Source organism: Podarcis melisellensis (assembly GCF_964234715.1).
Source record: "Podarcis melisellensis genome assembly, chromosome: 6".
Classification (NCBI taxonomy): Eukaryota; Metazoa; Chordata; class Lepidosauria; order Squamata; family Lacertidae; genus Podarcis; species Podarcis melisellensis.
The window spans coordinates 56,365,320-56,388,523 of NC_138538.1; the positions used below are offsets into that span (position 1 = coordinate 56,365,320).

Below are 23,204 nucleotides of genomic sequence, written 5' to 3' on the forward strand. Positions count from 1 at the left end.
CAATGATAAGACTATAGTATTAGCAGTGAATGTCCAATTTCTTGTTTAATACGAGCCCAGTCTGCGACCTTCATGTTCTGTCACCCTTGCAGTCAACAAATAGTGGTTGCTTCACCTGGCCTCATGGGTGGGCTGGCCCTGGTATATATTGTTGTATGCCACCCCAATCTCTGAGCAGTGCAAGATCCCAAGGGTTCCATGCGCTTACCCGGGGTCCATGTTTCCTTTTGGAAATGAGACACAGCAGAGACTGTGGTGTCTTTATGGTATATGGTTTATTTACACATATATACAACCTGAGCCTACGATGCAGGGGCTCACAGCAAACCCCCCAAATGGGTCTTCTCTCATAGCCACAGCCTTGGATTCAGACAGACATCAAACATTGCTCCCCCACCCACTTCGCTGTCTCTCCAGCTTACAGCTTTCCTAACTCCTCTAAACTCTGGCTTTACCTGTTGTGCCAATCTAGCACAACAAGCACTTTGATCCTTGGTCCTCTTAATGGCCCATCGTCCAGGATGCTAGCCTGGCTTAATTAGCTTTTGACACTTGCTGCATCCAGGAATCAGAAGTGTCTAGCACTCAGCTTAACACACAAGCCTTGATTAAATCTAACACCTGCTGGGTCCAGCGATTATAGAGGGCTGGGACCCACAAACTCATAAAAATATAGTTTTGTATCCAATGCTAGTCCCACTCAGAGTAGACCTTCTGAAATGAATGAACATGACTAACTTGGGTCCACTAATTTAAATTGGTCTTTTCTGAGCAAAACTTAGTCAGCTATAACTATGTTTGTATGCCTATGCTCCCATCCTCCCCCAAAAATCCTGTGGATGCTGAGGATGTATTATAAATACAGCAAAATATACAGACTTTTGGGAAGAAATATTTAGAAATGGTGGCATTTTGAGTCATTTTTATTTGATGACAAAACAAGAATTATGCAGAAGATAAAAAAATAATAAATTATTAGGATTTAAATCTACAGCTGAAATTTTTAGGATTCAAATCTCCAGGTGAAATTGATTCCACTGAACTGAAACCTTTTTTATCTTTTGCTTCAACAGAGCAGAATTTCAACTAAGTCCATTACTAGTTGATCATTCAAGGGTGAGGTACTATGAATTTAAGATGGTTCTGCTGATGTGTCATTAAGAACTTTTGGCTTTCGCTGATGCTTCTTTTCAGATCTTTTGGGTTTTCTTTTTTTCAATATGGGAAAGCCCCAATAAAGCAATATCCCACAGATGAAGAAATATATATCTGAGGAGGGAAAGACAAGCAAGCTAGTATTATGAATCTTAAAATGCAGAATGCTGAAGGCATCAAGTTCTAGAGCATCTTTGCTACCGTCTAGACAATTTGTTCAGAATAAAAAACTTGGAAAGGAGAGCAAAACCTGTAAACTTGCATTTGTCCTTGTTCTGAAGCACTTCTTAGTTTTGTTGCTGTTTTGCAAGGTTTGTTAATGGGTTTTAATTGTACCAGATATGTTGCAAAGGTCCATTTTTATTTTAATAGAACATATTCAGATTTTGGATGTGGGCCCTCATGTATTCCAGTTCTAATTCAAATCTGTAGAAATACGCATCCGGTAACAAAAAATGATCATATCCATGAAATGCACCCAGAAGGATACAGATAAGCACTGAAGCAAGCCTGTTAGCTAATTAAACATGACTGCCTCGGTATGCTATCATGTAGAGAACTGTCAGGTGTACTTTGTCTAAATGGGAGGGTGGCGAGTGATAAGTGGGTTTACAGCATTTTCTCACACTTCACTGTGACCAAGAATCTTCACAAGATACTATGCAGTTGTGAGCAAAATTGATTTTTAAGGTTCAGGGCTACTAGGGGCATTCTGCCTCTATCCTACTGGTGTCTCCAGGCTCATATATTGAGTTTTCCCTGCATAGGTGAGTTGCTGAAATCCATTCATGATGGCAAAGGGAATTAAAAGGCTGCTTAATTTGTCCAGCAGTGCCACACTTGCCTTGTGCAGTGTGTCATCACAGCTGCTGTGGCACAAGCACAGCAAGCAAGGATGTAATTAGAAGACCCACCTGAGAACCCAAGCACACTTAACATAGAATTAGACCCAATAAACATCACTGCTTAAATTGAAGCGAATTATAGCAAAACCACCAACATAGGGTGTAACTTTTGAAATGCTTACCTTTGTTACTGTCCCTTTATTGCTCTTATTGTTACATTTTGTGGAAGTGCAGTAGTTGGCATAACAACATCCAGTTCAGGGGCATCAAAAAAGTATGCCTACATTATTGGAGAAGGTGAGAAGAAGGGACAGTAGTATATTATGAATATCACAGGTTAACCTTTATACTGTACTTTTAACATTTATATTGCTTATGTGGGCAGGGAAGATGTAATACAACCATTAGCTTTACCACTGGATTTTAAAAGATGACTGCAATACCGACTACCGGTATATTGATTTAGTGAACAAATGAAACAAAAACAGATTATAGCATCAATTAATTATATGGAAAAAAGCCAAAAAGGTTTACACAAGCAAGTAAGTGCTCAAGGCATGGGATTTAAGCATGTTCAACATACTGGTTTTATATCCTACTCCAATATAGGAACACTTAGCCACTTAAACAGCTTTTAAGCCAGTCACTGATAGGCATTTGTAGACATGACTTGGTACAGAAATCCTATTTTTAAAATGCTACCCATTTCTAGAGTTATTTACAGTAAGTACAACCACATTTATTTGTGAGGATTGCAGATTTTCTCCATGAATAAAGGTCTCCATAGGTGAAGCTTTTAACTGTTCATGAAAACTGACCTAAGAAAAAACTATTGAAAAGTTAGGAAACAACTGTCATACCAAGCAACCAACAGCAAGCAAGGCATTGAGAAGCACCACCGTCACAATTGTAGCCACGGCAATCCTTCGGTTGTCATCTCTAACAGCAGGCCAAAATGTCATCACTAAGACAGATCCTGAAAGGCACAAAGCAAATACCACCAAAACCCATCTGAGAGCTTTCTGCGGAATAATCCACAATATCTGTAAAGAAAAAGAAAGGAAATGCAGTTCTAGTTTTTGCTGGTTTGAATCAGATAAAATCTTACAGAAAGAGAATTTTCTGGATTTTATTGAGAAAATTAGTAAGAGCACCCACAAACGGTTTCTATATATAACCAATGTCTTGAACTCAATACAGAGTAAAGTTATAAATTGGCTGCTCTTCAAGACATAATCTAGAACTGTGGCCCACAATACAGTATACAATGATGCATATGTAGTGAACAGTAAGGTAAAGTTAAAGGGACCCCTGACCATTAGGTCCAGTCATGACCGACTCTGGGGTTGCAGTGCTCATCAAGCTTTATTGGCCAAGGGAGCCGGCGTACAGCTTCCGGGTCATGTGGCCAGCATGACTAAACTGCTTTTGGAGAACCAGAACAGCGCACAGAAATGCCGTTTACCTTCCTGCCGGAGTGGTACCTATTTATCTACTTGCACTTTGACGTGCTTTCGAACTGTTAGGTTGGCAGGACCAGGGACCAAGCAACGGGAGTTCACCCCATCGCGGGGATTCGAACCGCTGACCTTCTGATCGGCAAGTCCTAGGCTCTGTGGTTTAACCCACAGTGCCACCCGCATCCCATAGTGAACAGTAGGCAATGTCTATTTCCAGGAAAATACTCTGCATCGCTACTATCCAAAATCCACCATCAATCCCTTCCTTCCTTCAACAAGTTAAGATACTGATGATATTCGATACACAATTTTTTTGTTTCATTTGCCAACTAAGGGGGTCTCAAAAAAAAAGGATCTGTCAAAAGATTCCAACAGCATCTCAGATGGCACCCATGTTCAAGCAGCAGCCCTACAGAGAAGTATTCCTCAGTGTAGCCACTTGAAACAGCATAGTGCATGGAATCCATGCACATAACAGCTGGAGGGAACAGCAAGAAGCATCCCTTCGGATTAAATTATGCACATTTCTGCAGTTTAGGGCAAATCTCAGTGAAATTTGTCCAGTATTTCCAAGGTGAATTAAGCAGGTCATGAATGGATTTCTCATCTAAACTTCCCATATAAAATGTCAACAATCTGTATTGATCTGTTTATATTATAAAAAAAATCAAAACAATTTATTCAGCACTTCCTCAAGACTCTTCATATACTCAGGAATTCTTTATATTGAACTTACCGCTGTTGGAATATAAATGAAAAGTGAATAGCCATAAACACACACAATCTCAAGAAATGAGTAGGATACTATGTTCACAACTTTACTGTTTCTCCACATAAGAAATCCCCAGAGAGCTAGAGGAACTAGCCAAGCATATGCATAGATGGCTGTAGCAGCTATGGACACTGTAAAGAGATTTATTTCAGCATTCAGAATCACAGCAAAATAATCAAGGCTATCACATCATAGAAATACTGGCCTCAAAGGATGTAAATTAAAACTACGTAACAGCTGGCTGCATTACTCTGTGTTTGTTTGTTTGATTGATAATCATCTGGCAGCAGTTAACCTTTTGAAATCAGGTCTCACAGACTACACCTTAAAATATGCCTCTGTTATCTCTGTCACTCAGTAAGAGAAATGGAACACTGAATTAGGCTGCCAAAGTTACTGAGCCTATATAACACAACACCCTTACATAACTGAGAGCAATTACCTGATACATGCATTCTCTTATGGTCACCCAGCTCTGTCTGGCTGCTCCCCAAGCCATTCCTGTCTTCACTTGCCTAAGCTCTCAGTCTAGGTCAGGCAATATTATACACACCATATCTACAGCCTCTTCCTTGCTTCTAATTTGGTGAGGAACTTAGTATCTTGAACTGCCATGTACTTCGGAACAAAACCCATGACTCCCTTTATATGGTGGCTAACTGTATCTTAAATTTCTTCTTCTGTTATCTTAGCTAGAACAGTGAACCACCAGGAATTCAAATGTATTTGGAATACAGCTTTTAACACAAACCTTTTCGGAATTCAGGCACATAATGGAAATCAGGTTTGCCCAGATGGATGAAAAATTTTGAAAGGTTGCCACTGATAGCAATGGCAAAGACTAACGTGGCACATATCCAAAAGGGACCTTAATGGAAACAAAAGGAAAAGATCATTTATTCTGACTGACTGACCCAGTGTTGGGAAAAAATTAAGTTCTTTCATGACAATTTTAGCATTTGCACGTACCATAAAGATCTGGATTACTTCGAATATACAGTCTTACAAAGTTTTTCCCTGGTACTGGAAAAACAGAACCTTTGATTCTGTCGAGGACCTAATAAAAGTAAAACAAAACATTTGACTGAAGATAAATGATTTTAATTAAATTGTTTAATTAAATTATTGTGACATCTGAACTAGATAATTGCTTTGAGTGTTTGAAATGGCACGGTTGTCTGGGTATCCCCTCTGTATTTTCTTCTTGCTTCAGTTGTAAGAATGGCTTGCTTATCCCTCCTCCCCACCTACTTCTGATATTGCTGCATAACACTCATCCTATTATTTCCATAGTTGACATCCACAGTTAAGCTGCCAATGAAATTTGATGACTTAGCACACACTAGTAAATGGTGCAAGCATGCGGCACTTTGAATAACAGGTTGCATTTGTGGACAGAACTCCAGAGACTGAAGTGCACAGCAAACTCTGCTGATAAGTATTATAATATTCCTACAAAAGTAGTAATCACACATGCATTGATTGGTATTGACAATTTCAAGTGGCAGGGAGCGGCAACAGGCCAGATACATCTTCAAAAAGAATGAATCATTTGTACTTTTTTTTGTTTGGAGACCTATGAATATGGAAAAACGATGAACTCTGAACAGTTGCAGATAGTATCCACTACCAGCTCTGCTATGCACAAAAAAGCAAGCCGAAGATCAGTTGCGCATGGTGCCTTAATAGAGACATTACTGCAGATTACAAACCTGGTATGTATCGACATCAAAAAATGTTTGGTAATACTCAAATGTCCAGAATGGGGCGCTTTTCTTCTGTCCGGCAAGCAACTGAAATATAAGATTTTAGAAGAAGAGAAAAAGATTGCTAATTCAATATTAGCATGTCATTTTAACAGGCAGGTCTTTTTAACTCATAGGAATTGCAGATATCTTTGAGCAAAGTGGGAAAAGACATTTAAACTTGGAAGAATAATTTTCAGCAAAAAGTATGCCAAATATATTATTGTTACCACCCTGCTAATTCTCCGAGCCCATCTTTCTGAAACAGTGTGTGTGGTATTGTCAGGCCACTGGCCACAAGTTCAGACAACCTGGTACCAACACTATGTCCTTCAGTCAACTCTAGCCACTCCACTCAGGAATTATCTATTTCATCACTGCCTGTTATATGTGCTGTATATAATCTCTTCCAATTTGCAGTCCTGTGGGAAAGCCACACACAGCACTACAGAGGATTCACACACCTCTGGTCAAAGCGGGGAAAGTATTGCCACTGAACAAATCTTCCAGTGGCTAGAAAGAAAGAAATTCAATAGAATGCATTTCAATAGAAGGGTACCAACAAGCCATGTAGAACAGTTTTCACAGGGAATATTCTGAAGTTAATTATTTTTATTTGATATCTGCTTACATATACAAGTGCCCCAAACCATTAATGTAGTGCTTACCACCTGAAATTGTAACAAGTACGAGAGCACTTTCACAAACGAGTTCAGGGCTAACAGAGAAAACAGCAAGTGAATAATGATAACAAAAAAGCTCTCCTATCCCCATTCCAACCTACACCCCATGAGCTATCTTCCAATACTGTGCCTACCCATCGAACACCCTGTCTGGGGTATTAAACTTCTCAGGAATACAATCTTTTTGCTACAGAGCAGCCTGGCCAAGGACTAGCCTATGTTTTCCCTTCTCACAGATGACTACCCCGAGTGACTTCTGCTGCTATTTACACACAACATATTCAATTTATTTAAAATAGCTGTTGTACTAACCTCAGTCTTATCAGAATCATCTGTCCCCAATAGCTCATCATCCTCCTCTCTCCCAGAATCTTGCAGATGTCCATGCTTTGTTTTTGGTTTCTCAGCTGGTTCATCAATGCTTATTGTGACAGCATCCGGATTTGCTGCCAACAAATTGGCTGCATCATCAAATTCTGAAAAACAAAACATTCCAATAAAGTTTAGATTTTCACATTGCTAACTGTCAGGGCATGCAACTGTATGAAATTAGTAGGGCTCTCCCATCATTATGTTGCAAAGCTTGTGTTGGTGCCCAGTTAAAAAGATCCCCCCCCCAAGTAAGATGTGCTGCTGGTCTACTTCCTGCACACTAGCTGATGGCAGACCTGAATCTACACCCTAGGGTTGAGTTCACTAGACAGAAAGGCTATTTGAACCAGCCAGTGGCGTAGCATGGGTTGTCAGCACCCGGGGCAAGGCAAGTAATTTGTGCCCCCTAACCCGTGGATTTGTGCCCCCTAACCCTAACCCCCAGATGTTGCGCCCGGTGCGGCCGGCCCCCCTGCACCCCCCACTCTACGCCACTGGAACTAGCGCATATTGAAAGGGGAGCAGCACAGAAACATAAATCAATAGGTGCAGGAGACAAATTAATACTAATGGTATAAACCCACACACATTTTAAGTAATTAGAACAGCAGTAGACTGCCAGAACAGAAACAACTCACGTCTACTGCAATTTTCACCAATGGCAAGCTCCAAAAGGAGTCACTCCTCCTACTTGCCTGCTGTAACTGTCGGCTTTCTATACATTTGAACCAGTGGCATACTACCTAACTGTAGGAACTGTAACTGGGCTTTCAGTCCTAATTAGAATAAGCACCTAGCAAATTGGCAGAACTTTAAGCGATTACTTAATGCACTCTTCATGTGCAAAATGCTCCATCACTTTTCCCATAATATTCCCATTATGTAGAGACAACTGAGCTCAGTTCCATAACTGATAAACGCTGCTTTTAAAACAATCAGCAGTAATGTTGAGCTCGCAAGACTGTGCATTATGAAACATGGTTTAATTATATAAGTGGTATTAATGCAATGGCCCCATGCACATACTGCAGAATAATTCAGAGACTTTAAGTGTAATTTTATAAGTTACCATGAAACTTTAGGTCATCCACAGTTGCCATTCATGCACCAATGTCCCAACGAAGTGCTCAGAAGTGAAAAATAGCTGGAAAACATGAAGCAGATTAAATACAGTTTCAAATTAAAAATAGAACTCTATTATTCACATATTGACAAAACTGAAACACAGAGCTCTGGAATCTATGAAACATCCTGGAAATCTGAAGAAACCTTCAGATAGACTCCCAACAAGATTAGTCCACTTCATCCAGATTACTACAAGCAATAAGGAGAATGATATAAATACGGATATAACGGGCAGAATTATTATTATTTACTAAATTTCTATACCGCCCTTCATCCAAGGATCGCAAATAAACGGCTCAGGCAGACTATAACAGGGGAAAAGGAAAGCAATCCCTCCTTAAGTACAGCTTTTTAAATAGAAACATACAAGCCAACTAACCTGGGTGCAACTACCTTTCTGGCAATTAATATAATAAACTAGATTACAAAAAGCAAACTCAAAAGTCTAAGGCCTGAATCACACAAACAAAAAAGCAACCTGATGTCTGCTAGAAATCCAAATGTGATTCCTTATGTTCTTTTTTTAATAATATATTAGTCATCTTTGCCTTGTGCAAGGCAACAAAAAGTCACAAACACACAGGATGAAGGCTGCACTGTATCTGTAAGCATGTCAAATGCCCTACAAATCTGCACCACTGCCAATGATTCTCTTCAGTGATTTACTGTACTGTGGTATGGTGAAATGTTGCCAGATCCATACAGTGACGGTTGCCCTGGATGGCTGTCTTACTATGTGGTCACAGCCCCAGAGGCACCTTTCCAGTAGCACTAGCCCCCCAGTATCCAGTGGCGTAGCATGGGGGGTGCAGGGGGGGCCGGCCACACCGGGCGCAACATCTGGGGGTTAGGGTTAGGGGGCGCAAATCCACGGGTTAGGGGGTTCAAATTACTTGCCTTGCCCCGGGTGCTGACAACCCACGCTATGCCACTGCCAGTATCTTTCCTGGTGCTTTTGCTGCTTCTTACACCACATACACAAATCTAGGGGCACTTCCTCAGAAGCAGTTTCCTGCTGCTTTATCTTTCAAGTCCTAAGGTTGCTGACAGAATATCCTACTGGAAATCTGTAGTGGTCAAGGTATGGGAAAGCAGGCAGGCAGGTAGGTATTCTGGCCACTGCAGTCTTCCAGCAGGGAAGGAAAAAACTACCCAGTGCCTAATAGCCCCCCACCCAAAAAACCCCCCCAACCCTGCCTGAAGTGCTTTGGGGAACCTATGAAGCTAACTTCCAAGCAAATACGTTTTTTTTACATGGAGACTGAAGACGTAGCAAGAGACAAGCCTTGATGTAACCAGCAGCCTTGCGCTCGTTACCTATCCATATGTCAGCCCCAAATCACTTCCCAGTTCCATGCAAATCACCGCCGCTTCCATATTTAATGCCATAAAGGTGGCTGCGAGGGAGAAAACCCACCCTTGGCACTGCTAAGGCGGTTAAAGGACACGAAAGAGGGACCCATCTGCATTAAGAGATGCCTCTTATGGCGGGAAGAGAGGGGCAGCGGCCATCGCTTCCCTTCCCTGCGGTCCTATTTGGGCGCAATGAATAAGCCCCCGGCTGCATCATTTGAACATGGGGACTGCGCGCCAGGGAGCCGGCAAGGGGTGGTGTTCCACCCGCGCAGACACGGGTCTCTCTCTTCCCTCCTAACGTGTGAAGCCTCCCTTTGGGCCAGGCCGCAGGGTGGACCCTCTCCCTCCCTCCCACCCACCCACCAACTCCACGGGGCGGCGCCGCGGCCACTACCTCCCGGTGCCAAAAAAGGGACGCTACGTACCGAGGGCCTGTGTTGCCGGAAACGGCAATGGCTCAGCGGCTGCTTTAACTTCTCCTTAAAGAGACAGGGCGCCCTTTAAGAGGCCCGAGCCGACCGGCGCGTCTCTCTGTCGCTCTCCTGTCCCCTCCCTTTAAAGAGAAAGCGAGCACCGGCGCCTTATAAAGCCCAGCAGATTTGTCGCGGCAGGTGAGATTAGGGGTGCGGAAGCTTGTGCCGCAATAAATGTGTTAACCTTCCAAGCTGCCGCTCTGCCTTTTGCAGAGCTGCCTGTAAAGGACAAACTGTAATCCTATGCATGCTTCCTTGGGAGTAAGCTCCAAGGGCTGCCTGCCTGCAGGTTCTTGAACTGGTTACTCATTCAAACAGCCTCTTTCCTTCCTTCTCGCATCATAATTTCAAGATCCCTGTTCTCTGCTCGGATGGGCAGCGCAGTACCGCCTTCACACGACCTCCTTAATGATCTCGCTAGGAAGCTTTCAGCCCCTGAAGGCGGAGCAAACTGTTACATCTTCCCTTAAAGTGAAGAAGAAACACTCCCTCCAAAAGAGATGAGTGGGAACTGAGCAGGGCGACGCCGATAAACAGGTTTGTTTTCTTCCCGGCAGCTCCCTCGTCTTTCACAACCGTGTTGTTCAGAGACGCAATAGACCAAACTCTACCTGTTACTTAATCTTTATGCTTGTTGGATTGCCCAGCTGTTAAAAGTAAACAGAAGTCCTCCGCTGCCACACAGCCTCAAGCATTCTGCTTTCATATGTGAAATGGGAACAGTGGCTGTTGTGAGAGCAAGTGCAGCAGCGTATATGCACAATACAAATAACAATAGGATATTAAAGGGAGATGGGAATTATCCATACAGCTGATATGCACAAGGGCCACACTTACTTTTTTTAAAGAAGTCAAGTGGTGGGGGGGGTCAGAAATTCTGGTTAAAAAAACAAAAAAAAATGTAATTCCAGTTCAAACAAATTAAATCATTGTAAAATGTGATCCTGGTTCTGAATCCTCCAGCAGTAATAATTGGTGCACCGAAATACTATTGGAACAAGTACAAACCCTACAGCACAGCAGAAGGGATACACCCTTGATTCCTGGAAACTGCAAATTATTTATTCTGATTAACATTTCATTTACCGTAAATGTTAGAATGACAGTTGGTGAGCCAATAGCAGAAGTCTTGCATATGCATGTTCAAAAGCTAAGCTACTTCATCTACTTTCCCCCTCTCTCAACTTTGCACAACACAGCAGTCTCTCATTCTGGCAAGATGTCCAAAATCAGGGCATTGGTGCAAAAGTTCTGGATTCTCTTTGAAGTGTGCTTCTTTACGGCTGTTGGTAAAATCTGCTTGATCTTATTCCCAGCTACCGCAAAGAGATATATTTTGAAACAAGGGGGAAAGAGCAGCATGGCAAGAAACCCCAATTTCGACTATGAAAACTGGGGTCCAACTTTCTTCAGTTTCCAGTACTTACTCTTCGTCTTGAAAGTCAGATGGCAAAGGCTAGAAGACGAAGTGTTTCAAGGCTGTCCTGCTCCTAACACCCCTCTAGTAGATTTTAGAGGGGAAATACGTCACATGCTGGACTTCATGCATGGTAAGTTGAATATTTTTAAAGGTCTCCTGGTATTTGTGAACACAAACTGCTGTTTGGCAACTCATTTCAAAACATGGTTTCTGATTCTGTACTGTTAGCTTATCGTGAACCATGGTTTGACAATTTAGACACCACATTAAACAATAATTAAGTGGGTGGGTGTGCAGCCTGAATTGAGCCAGAACATATTTAGGAAATTGGGGAAGGTTACAAAAGGCACAAAACAACTCAGGCCAGATATAACTCTCTGGAATTAACTGTGAACAAATTGGGTGGTGAAATGGCATGGTCTCTATTTCATGTGCATATTAATGACTTGAGACGAACTCCAGTAAGTAAGATGCAGATCTCAGACTCTCTTCTCCATGGTCAGATCCAGACCATACATTCAAAGCACATAACTTCCCTCAAAGAATTATGGGAACTGGTAAGGGTGTAAGGAATTGTAGTTCTGGCAAGAGGGAGGAGACAAAATGAAAATGCATTGAATTTGTTTTAAGTACATGATGTGGGTCTAGAAAATTACTAAAAATTACTAAAGCTCCAGGTTGCCCAAATGTACTGTCAGGAGAAAGAACAAACACAAAACACACTTTGCTCTCTCTTACAACATACTCTTCAATCATTAAGCTGCACTTTCTAATAAGTAACTGCACTGTCTTTAAAATGCTCAGAAAAAAGCATGCATATGCACATTCTCAAAACTTACACTGTATGGTCTGTGCATTCTTGGTTGTTGAGTAAGACTGAGGCAAAATGTGTTTTAGAATAAGAACCAAAGAAAAATGTTTCATAGACTGTCATGAAAGGGTGATACTGTTATGTACAGTGGTACCTCGGGTTAAGTATTTAATTCTTTCCGGAGGTCTGTTCTTAACCTGAAACTGTTCTTAACCTGAAGCACCACTTTAGCCTATGGGGCCTCCCGCTGCTGCCGTGCCTCCAGAACACAATGTCTGTTCTCATCCTGAAGCAAAGTTCTTAACCCAAGGTACTATTTCTGGGTTAGCAGAGTCTGTAACCTGAAGCATATGTAACCTGAAGCGTATGTAACCCAAGGTACCACTGTACTAAAGTTCTCACCCTGGGTCAGCAGGGGGATACTGTAGATAGTTTTCACTCAGGTCCATATATGCAAATAAGGAATTGAAAATGACGTTCAGTGATTGGATAGTTACAGAAAGTTGTTACTGTTGCATTGTAGTGGAGCTCTACATAAGCAGGCTGGCTGAACCCTTCAGTTCAGTTCTGTTCTGGGCTGTGAATAAACAAGAGCTGTTTGAAGAATCACTGTGTCGTCTGATATGTTCACCCACAACTTAACAGATACCATGAAGATCATAATGGCTAGCTAAGTCAGTAGAGCATGAAACACTTAATCTCAGGGTCATGGGTTCAAGCCTCACATTGGTGAAAAGATTCCTGCATTTCTGGGGTTGGACTAGATGACCCTTGTGGTCCTTTCCAACTCTTCAGTTATAGGATTCTATGAGGTTGTAGGTGGCCCATTTGAGTTGCAGGATAAATGGAAGCACCCTTAGCATACTGGAAAGTGTATGTGTGGAGTCTGGCATAGAACTAAGGCAATTGTTCCCTCTCTTTCTCCCCCCCTTCCCCCATTAAATGCATTCTATGGGTTTCCCTAACCCAATGGAACAGATTTGAGGAGGGTGCAGGGTGTGCACAGAGGAGCAGAGGAAGTCCCATTGTGCAAGCAGAAATCCTTGCTGTAATGGGATACATTAGTAGAATGCCATCCTGCTTGTCTCCCAAGGTTTGCGTTCCCATAGGATCAAATGTTAGATGTCCTGCGTACAAGGAATATGGAAGAATTCTTGACTGGTACTTTTTAAGGAAAACACTATAATTCTAGTTTCATTACACTTTGAAGACTGCTTATGTCTGTTGCAGAAACGAGGCCTTTGGTCTTGGCATTTGGAAGCTGTACCTGACCTTCATTTATGTTCAAATTTGGCAAATTCAAGAAGCTCGTCGAAGACTTCAGATTTGCAGCAGATTTCCTTATAATCTACATTGAAGAAGCTCATGCCTCAGGTAAAGTAAGATTACTATGGGTAATTTCTACACACATTCACACATCCCTCTCTATCCTCTATCCAGTCAAGCAAAAACACTCAAGGAGGGTACAAATCAGGGCTGGTGAGCAGCATGGCTGAGGAGGGCGTATCACTTGGGGATAGTTTTAAGGGTAAGATAGAGAGGCCTGGGAGGCCACATTCGCCCTCACCCCTGGGCCTCAGGTGCCCCATTACTGTCATAGCACATAGACAGTAACTAAACTACTATAGCATATTTTAAATTCAGGAACAGGGAACAAGTGATCCTCCAGATGTTGTTGGATTCCTACTCCCATCAGCCATAGCCAGCCATGGACAATGTTCAGGGATGATGGGAGTTGTAGTCCAACAATATCTGGAAGGTCACAGATTTCCTGTATCTGTTTTACTTGTTAATTTCTTAAAAGAGATTAGAAGATGCAAGAAAGTGCTTGTATGCCTCTAAATATGTTAACCTTTTGGTCTCAGTATTGAAAATCAAAACAAATGCTTCAAAACTAGGGTGCTTGGTTAGCCACATCAATTTTAAAAATGAGGACTTAAATACTTTGGGTGGTATTCAACTAAGTTTCACTGAGAATAACAATGCAAAGTTAGGTTCAATAATTTTAATAGATCTACTCCGAATAAAACTTAAGTTGAATACCACCTTTTGCCAAGTTTGCCTCATTTATAAATCAGTAAAAACTGGATTAAAATACAAATTTTATTATCCAACTTAATACTCTGACACACAATTCTACAATTCTGAAGGATATTAATAAATGTTGCTATGTCTAGATGCTATATGATAATCATGCTGTTTGCTTTAGATGGATGGGCTTTTAAGAACAATATTGCAATTAAAAGTCATCAAACCCTCCAAGATCGTATCCAGGCTGCACAGGTCCTACTGAAAGAGAATCCCCCATGTCCAGTGGTTGTAGACACAATGGAGAACCTAAGCAGTTCCAAGTATGCAGCTCTACCAGAAAGGCTTTATGTCCTTCAAAAAGGAAATATTATCTACAAGGTAATTAAAATGTTATTAGTTTGGTAGGACCCTTGCAATCATCACAGCATGTATCACAACATGATAGTTGGTCTGGGTAGCCTGAGTGCCCTAGATTATATTATTAAGAAAAGGTATGGAATAATTCCTACCCTGGTGTGAGTCAACCAAGAACCTTCTCATGAAAGTGGAGACTATGTCCATTGCATTGTCTAACTTGGAATCCACCTTGACTTAGCAGGCCTCCTGAATTTACCTATCTGTTTCTAAATGTCATTAACTTTACCAAGATTTGATCCTATGAGAACTGCAACTTGAATCTCCTTAAAGAGAGATACAGTAGTCTACTGCAGGGGTAACCTGCGTAGTGCCTTCAAGAAAAGACTCCAGAAGTTTTACTCCAGCAGTTTTAGTCCAACAAAATCTGGAGGGCACCCTGTTAGCTACGCTGGCAACTACATTGTGTTTCTCTCTCATGCTTGTATAGTTGCAAAATATGCATTACATGTAAATATGTGCAAAGAAATGTGTGAAGGAAATCAGGTTTGGAGGGTTGCCATTCTGAGCTGAGCAGACTAGAGATAAAGGGGTGTTTAACCCTCTTCCAGCTTAAGGTTTCCAAACCTAGTTCCTTTCCCCCTTGCCCTGTGGGATTCCATGTACTTGTTTGGAAGGATGAACAAATACCTGGGACCTTGTGGGAGAAAAAGCAGTTTGGGAATGACTTGAACCTGAAGGAAATGCAGGAGGGCGATGTGTCTGCTTATCTGTTCAGAACAACAGCTGTCCAAGTCTGCTTTTCTTAACAAAAAAACACAGCATGCATTTATTTAGTTCCTTGAATTTATTTCTCACCCTTTCTCCCAGTGTAATCACTTGTGTAATTTTGCCTCTCATCTCACACGAGATGGAAAACAATAACTTAGTTGGGAGATACAGTATTTGTATAATTGCAAACCATTTTGAATTCTATTTTTGACATCTAATTGTTAAATAATTAGCTGATGCCAAATATTGTCTCACTAAATACTTTTCATGAAGATGAGGAATATCTGTAATTAATTGCATCACTTTTGTACAACCTGCATCCTCCCTAGAAATTGCTCAGAGACATAATAATGGTATTTCTTCTTTTACAGGGTGGAGTGGGACCCTGGAATTATCACCCAGAAGAAGTACGTGAAGTCTTGGAAAAACTGCTTTAGAACTATGAAACAGGCCTAATAACAATCTCATATGTGAACAATACAGTAACATCATAGTCTGTTGATTAAAGGTTACATACAACCCATGAAGTCATCCCATTAGTGCATGGACCTCTGCCTGCACAATAGAACTTCCTCTCCCTTTCTTACCCTATAATATTTCGAGAGGGTCGCTCTGCCCTTTGGATGAGATTGCAGGGAGAAGGATGTTGGGAGGAGAAGTTCTAGTGTTCATGCAAGTCTTGGCGCTAACAGGAAAACTTATTTGGATACAACCAATTCTTACTTTATTTTATAGATTTATTAGTCTTGTTTCTATTAATATTTGTCTATGATGGTCATAGCTTAAAACAAGGGGCTGTGACCTGATTTACGAAAAAAAAATATTAACAGAAACAATATACTAAATTATTATGATCAAACTGTCTCATACCATCTTTACAGGCTTGCTGTTTTTAAGTGTCATCGTTTGATATTGTCAAAAGGAGCAAAGGAGAAACACCAACTACAGAATGCTGGATGGTGGTGGTTGCATTGGTGAAAGACGGAGGCTTATTCCATAACAGATCGCTTTAAGTTCTCTGTTTTCTAAGGCTGTATTGGATAGATAATATGCAGGAGAGATTTTGATGCCAGAAGATTCCTGAATATTCATCCAACTCAGACCATTGCTAGAACAAATGCCTTGGAAGGAATACTGTAATTTTAGGTGGATCTGTCTAACTAGCAGTGTTAGTGTACTAGTTAGTTGCTAGTGTGCCATTATAGCACACTATTTGTTGTGGTTGGGACGCAGGTGGCGCTGTGGGTTAAACCACAGAGCCTAGGACTTGCCAATCAGAAGGTTGGCGGTTCGAATCCCTGTGACGGGGAGAGCTCCCGTTGTTCGGTCCCAGCTCCTGCCCACCTAGCAGTTCGAAAGCACGACAAAGTGCAAGTAGATAAATAGGTCCCGCTCTGGCGGGAAGGTAAACGGCGTTTCCGTGTGCTGCTCTGGTTTGCCAGAAGCGGCTTAGTCATGCTGGCCACATGACCTGGAAGCTGTACGCCGGCTCCCTTGGCCAATAAAGCGAGATGAGCGCCGCAACCCCAGAGTCGGCCACAACTGGACCTAATGGTGTTGTGGTTAACACTACCTATGAATCTGTCTTCTTAAGATATTCTAAGCATTCCCAAGTATACAAATGTACCTGTTGAGATTATTTTACATTTGGCTTAAAAAAAACAAACCGGGGACCCCATGCCATATAGCGTGCTTGGTTGAACATGCTGCCTTAGCCTGATAGGACCTGGACTCCAACAATATGTCAAGGGCCACAGGTTCTCCACGCTTGCCATATTTACCAAAATACACTTGAAATGCTCCCCAGTTTCAAAAGCAGTATGGCATGTGATGTGAAAAGCTACTCTTTGAGAAACTGCAAGCTCAAAGGCCCTTTGTGTATCTGAGACTAGTCATATGGTCCTTTTGATCCTAACCATTGCTTATCTGGGTCTTGCACGGCCTACATGTGCATCACACCCAACCATGATGATATGTTCTGTGCATACAGTAGAACAGTCATGATGGAGTAAAATGGACATTGTACCATGTCTGGCTCTTTCCTATGAAAGCTGCTTGAATCTGAGTGCACATTTTTGCTGTTTTCAATCAAGGCTTCCAGTGACTTGGCATTCTGCAGAAAAGCAACCACATTACCTAAACAAAGTGAGAGCCTAACATGTTTTGGCAAACTGATGCTGGTAGTGTGTCAAAGGTCCCTTCATGAAGAACCACTTGTACAACAGGGTCCCGTTTGTTCATCTTTCTTCCTTTTCCCATATGGATTATGGTAATACATAGTCCATGTTTATGGGAGTCTGTCCATGCAAACAGTAAAACTGAAAGAAAAATAATAATGGAAAGATTCAGCCCCCTAGTCCCTTTGCTGATTGATATAAAAGGCATGCTCAGTTCTTCTACATCTTTTATTTGGGGAGGGGAAGGTTGCACGGTTGATGGTTTTATCCTTTCATGCTGCTTTCCACCTTGCTTCACAATCTGGTCTACAGGATCAGGTCTATTGCTGTATGTTTGAGAATTATGAATTTCATTGCTCTAATATGCTAGGAATGTAGAATTATTTACAGCAGATTGATTGGAGGGCGATAGCTGTTACGTTGATTCCTTTGTCAGTGCATGCCATTTGTCAATCAATATGCAAATCATATCCAATGGCTAAATATTTAATCATATTTTGTATTCATTACAAAATTCATTCATTCATTGTATTCATATATTCTATTTTCTGTATGCATTCTGTATCATTTATAATTCTATTTCACATCATCTCCAATTTTCCTCTCTATTATTGTTTATATATCAATTAACCAAGTAATTAGCTTCAGCTACATTCAGCAGTTTGTGGTTTTTCTTGGGTGTTTGTAATTTACTCCCTGTCCCCCTGGGTTGCTATCCTGAGCAAAATCGAACCTTGACTGGGATCCAATGGATGTAAGTGCATTGGCCAGGGTTTTGCACGGTGTGCTCTGATGTTGATTTGATCTTTCTGTCAAGAAGCTTGAACTACACATACTCACAAAAGGGGATATCAAAACTGTCAGGGATACCTCTGAAACAGATAGCTAACCATTTTTACACAAGTGGTTCACTCCACTTTGAATGCTCTGACAATACTGTAAAATTTATTTGTGTCAGAGGACCTCTTGATGCATAACAGTGGCTAACACTCCAGCACTGAAGTGGCCAAAATGCAGGGAATATTTCAAATAGTCTCAGATTAATAGAGGTTGTCAGGAATGTCCCTCAAATGGGGTCATGACATGAGTGAATAGGAACTCTCCATTTATAAACCTAGATGAAGGCAGTGGTGAGTTCTAGTGGAATAGAGGTATCATATTTACTACATAGTTTAACAGAATTTACCAACAACAAAAAAGTCTGTGACAAAGATATGCAAAAGACACAGTTTAGAAAACATACTTTAATGCTTGGATTACATAATCTATAATACAAATATCAGTACAATATTTATACAGTTGTGATTGCAGCTCATTAAGTTTGGTTTTCACTATCTTGTGTTATTCCTTCTGCTATCACCCTATGAACTGACACAAAAGCATCAAAGCCAGACAAAATAATGAATCGCAAGTATGTCGCTTGGATCTCAGGAAACTGCCAAAAAGAAATAAGAATAAGAATAACAACATCAATAGTTATAGAACTATGGGCACAATTCAGTGCAAGTGAAGCATTTTTCAATGGCAATAATTTCAATGTGAGAGATTTAAGAGCTTTTTTAATTTACAAAAACTGAAATCAATATGACTTGAAATCGCTTACTTTTAGATGAAATGTATTTTGTAGTTGTTTGATACTCAGCATGGGAATACTTAGTTAATTGAAAAATAAACCATTGTATGCTAGAAAGAATCCGAATCTAAATCTTGCTATACTAAAGACGTAGTATAAAACTCCCCAAATTACAATCAGGTTACAGGAGTGAGCTGATGACAGGTATGGCCAAGATCAGGCTACTAAGTAAATTTCAAATTGATTTTTTAAAATTTGATCTGAATCAGCGTTCCTCTATATTGCTGCTTTTTGCTTAATATTTAAGAGGCTTGGGAATTTAGCAAACTATGATGATAGAAGTTGGATCATGAGAAATTACTACACATTTAGTGTTAAGATATAGTTATAGATATAATTATGACTATTCCTTTTCACACATATACACATATAATACAATTAATGTAGAAAATGATGAATATTGACAATCCTGCACATTACAGGAGGTACAATCCTAAATACATTTACTGATGTGTAAGCTCCATTGAGCTTAATGGGACTTACCTCTTGGCAAACATGCTTAGGATTGCACTGCAAATGTGCAAAAATACATAAACCAGTCAGTGTTCATAATCCCTAATGGTAACTGTCATCACTCAAAAGTATAAAGTACTTTGGTTCAGATATGGAACTGTCAAAGGCCTCTATGTTTTAGCAGTTAAATGTAACATAGGCATATAATAGTAGGAACATGAAAACATTGCTTCAGATTTTATCAAGCTCCTACTAATGTCTACATTACCTTGCTAACTCAGGATTTCCCCACAAATTCATTATGCACTCTTTGCATACACCTCATTAATGCTAGATGGCATATACTTACCGAAAATTCTTCTGTTTGAAGTTCTCCTTCTTTATGTTGCAACTCTGAACATAAAACAAACAAGCAGCACCTTAATATGTAACATGATGTTTAGATTCTGGATCTGAACATTCACTGGAGCACAAAAACTCATAATCCTAGTAAAGATCTAAATTAACTCCAATAAAGTTAACACACTCCGTAGATGGTATGTCCCAAGCTTCATTAGGACCACAATGTAATCCACTTTAAAATAGTTTAAAATTAGCAACGTCTCCCATAATAATCTACCCAAGGTTATCAAAGACCCTTCAAAATGTACTATATTTTCACTGCTATATTATTTTTTAAAAATACTCTTAGACCAATTGCAGACATAGACAAAGGAAACATTTAATAGCTTCCCAGAAAAATATTGTCATGGAAGGTAAGAAATTACCACCTGGGTTCCAAATAGTAACAGATATTTATAGATCACTTTTGCTAAGTGCTCCAAGCACTTCATATACAATATCCGAATAATCATAGCAACCAACAACCCTATAAGATGGGGTAATATAAAACGCACTAAATTGTTCAATGAATGGCACAAAACAAATTATAAGCAGGCAACAGCAACAAGTCAGCATCTGGAAGTTGTGGAGAACCAGCCTTTGGTTCCTTATATATCACAGAAGTGTGCTTTGATCCTAGTCCTGCTTCGTATATGCAAACTTATTCCAAATGAGTTCAATAGGACTTCCTTCTAATAAGAGATATAGGATTGCAGCCTTAACTGATTTGTACATCAAATTGCAATCATCCACCTAATTAGAACTGTTACATCCACCTAATTAGAACTGTTACATCAAGTAAAGAATTACCTTTTTCAATGCATTCTTCAAAATCAACTGGATCTTTAGACACGCTTTTTTCAATCCGTAATGTCTGCACTAAGGACAGTGTTAAGAAAAGAAATTATTGGTTAAGGCTGCCTAGTTTCACACAAAATTCATCAACAAAGTAGTACTTAGCCTTTACATTACAATATTAATGTTCAATCATGCCTAAGATTTCATTAATTACGACAATTCACAGATAGTATCAGATATAGAACTGTTAAAAGACACAGAAAATCTAGGCTGAGTTGCATTTGGGACGTATCTATAACCTTGTGATCAGTTGAATCCCCTCTGCATGTGAAAAAACCCCACAAGTGGTTGTACTTTATCCATTGTACTTTCATACACAAACCAGCACCCACATTCACACAGTTTTCTACACAGCTGCTCTAACCTATATAGAACCACAAGCGCAGAACCCTACACAAAACCTCACTGATCAGTATTCCTCAGCTTTGCTAGTTGTGTGGGCCCCTGCTAGTTGCCAAATGTGCAGGTGGATAGGGCTGCTGTGAGAACCAATTTCCCACTCCCCACGCCCCCCCCAAATGGGTGGACAGGTGGAGAGCTGCCTTCTGGCAGTAACCTCTGGAAGGCACTGAAAAAGGGCCTTCCAATGGTGGGCTGGAGCAGGGCTAAATCAGCCCTAAATCTTATGGATCCCAAGCCAGAATCATTGATGTCATGCAACAGCACTGGGACCTGGAGCTGGCACAGTGATCTAGTCCAATTTGGGCCTGATCATCTGCCTCTCCCCACCATCCGCTATGGTCACAAGAAGCAGGAATACAGATCCACTGCTACACAAAAGCCCACCAGGAGGGAGGGAAGGCTTGGATTGTGACCTAAAGCAAAAAGAACATTTATTTTTTCAGGAAAAGATGCTAATTCAGAAATAAAAACCTAGCTGTATAACATCAACTTACCACAATAACACTGGATTGTGAGTTTGCTAATGGTTACACATTTATGAAAACAAATAATAAATTCCTGTGGAAACATCCCAGTTGTTGTCCAAAAGGTTTCAGATTTTCTGTTAAGAGAGAGTGAAATAACCTGTATGAATGCAAAATGCTAGAAATATATTGTAGATATATCTGTAAGAGAGAAATTTTATTCAATTTACAATAATAAAGACATCCAACATTCCAATACCAATGTTGCATTTTAACATAGTAAACGTTAGCATTAACTGTATTACTGTTTTCATGTATCTGGAATTCTTCTACGATATTCTATGCAAGGTCCCTAAACAGCAATATCAAGGACCTTAAATGATGGAGGAGGGAATCATATTATATTTTACATGGTACCAGAGCAGGATTATAGATATATTACACTTTTTGAGATGAGGTACAACTTAATATGAAATGTTTTTATATGTCATATAAATATATCTGCCATTGAAATAACATTCATTGTACCCAATCGGACTTACTATTGAGTAGACACATGGCTTGTCAAAAGGTACACTTCTGACCTTATCTTCATTAAACCTTAGAGTTCAAATTCATCACAGTAGAAAAATAATTTAGATTTACCCGTTAATAAATTAAACAAAAAATCCAACCTTCAAATGACCTAGTCTCTCACCCCCAGCTAAGGGCTGATATTTTCTTACAAGTAACAAATCCATGAACAATTCCTTCAGCCTATATTCTACAGTATGGCAGCCTATTACAACTATACTGTGCCTTAGGTTATTTGAATGTGTGACACAAATGCTACAAAAAGTGCTTTTTCCGGGGGGGGCACAGGGGTACACATACCCCTAAAAAATTTGTGAATCTAAGTTTGGCCTCATTGAGGGGCAGTACAGTATTTCAATATGAGTAGGAAAATGAGAGTACCCCTACACATTTTTTTAGGGGGAAAAGCCCCCCACTGGCTACAAATACTATATTCTTCCATGACGCTCAAGTTAATATTTAAAAGCATTTCGGAAATCAAATGGATGGGTTTTATTTCCAACCCAAAGGAAAGAATTATGCGAGTTGAGGATGTAAAAAACCATTCGTTAACCTGAAAGCAAACCTTTATATATGTGTGTGTGTGTGTGTGTGTGTGTGTGTGTGTATACACACACCCCCCCAAAAAAAAGTGAACTTGAGTCCACGAAAGCTCATGATATATAATAGCAAGCGTGTTCGCCTTTCAGGACCTACAAGGCGAGACCCTGCTACTTTCATCAGCATCAAGACCTTACCCATCCGTGATATTTTCTGGCGGGTATTTTTCATCACTTGATGTTGCTTGAACCACATCGGTTCCTTCGGAGCTAAGGCAGTAGTCCGTGAATTTCATGTTTTCTCCACCCTCGGGAAGAGTCGCTTCCTAAAAGGCCTCTTGCATCTACGGA

General features: G+C 40.4%; 3 protein-coding genes across 5 annotated transcripts; 1 reads left to right on the forward strand and 2 right to left on the reverse strand.

Moving 5' to 3' along the window:
* Window positions 1-905: 905 nt before the first annotated feature.
* Window positions 906-10,074, reverse strand: YIPF1 (Yip1 domain family member 1). 3 transcript variants are annotated; one of them, XM_081915879.1, is made up of 10 exons: window positions 9,939-10,074; window positions 8,102-8,176; window positions 6,973-7,136; window positions 5,945-6,025; window positions 5,202-5,289; window positions 4,984-5,100; window positions 4,197-4,363; window positions 2,861-3,043; window positions 2,183-2,280; window positions 906-1,269 (listed from the first exon to the last, which is right to left on the reverse strand). In XM_081915879.1, the coding sequence occupies exons 2-9, from the start codon at window positions 8,130-8,132 to the stop codon at window positions 2,188-2,190; spliced, it is 924 nt and encodes a 307-aa protein (XP_081772005.1). In that variant the 5' UTR covers window positions 8,133-8,176; window positions 9,939-10,074; the 3' UTR covers window positions 906-1,269; window positions 2,183-2,187. The 3 variants fall into 3 exon arrangements, with proteins under 3 accessions (XP_081772005.1, XP_081772006.1, XP_081772007.1); XM_081915880.1 differs by lacking the exon at window positions 9,939-10,074 and adding an exon at window positions 9,575-9,716; XM_081915881.1 differs by lacking the exon at window positions 9,939-10,074 and adding an exon at window positions 9,475-9,498.
* Window positions 10,075-11,070: 996 nt separating this feature from the next.
* DIO1 (iodothyronine deiodinase 1) lies at window positions 11,071-16,458 on the forward strand. Its single transcript, XM_081915886.1, has 4 exons — window positions 11,071-11,536; window positions 13,448-13,591; window positions 14,427-14,626; window positions 15,745-16,458. The coding sequence occupies exons 1-4, from the start codon at window positions 11,086-11,088 to the stop codon at window positions 15,808-15,810; spliced, it is 861 nt and encodes a 286-aa protein (XP_081772012.1). The 5' UTR covers window positions 11,071-11,085; the 3' UTR covers window positions 15,811-16,458.
* A 2,321-nt stretch (window positions 16,459-18,779) lies between these two features.
* On the reverse strand, window positions 18,780-23,193 carry IFT25 (intraflagellar transport 25). Its single transcript, XM_081915906.1, has 5 exons — window positions 23,052-23,193; window positions 21,772-21,878; window positions 20,828-20,896; window positions 19,986-20,029; window positions 18,780-18,985 (listed from the first exon to the last, which is right to left on the reverse strand). Exons 1-5 carry the CDS (start codon window positions 23,147-23,149, stop codon window positions 18,866-18,868), a joined length of 438 nt encoding a protein of 145 aa, XP_081772032.1. The 5' UTR covers window positions 23,150-23,193; the 3' UTR covers window positions 18,780-18,865.
* Window positions 23,194-23,204: the final 11 nt, after the last annotated feature.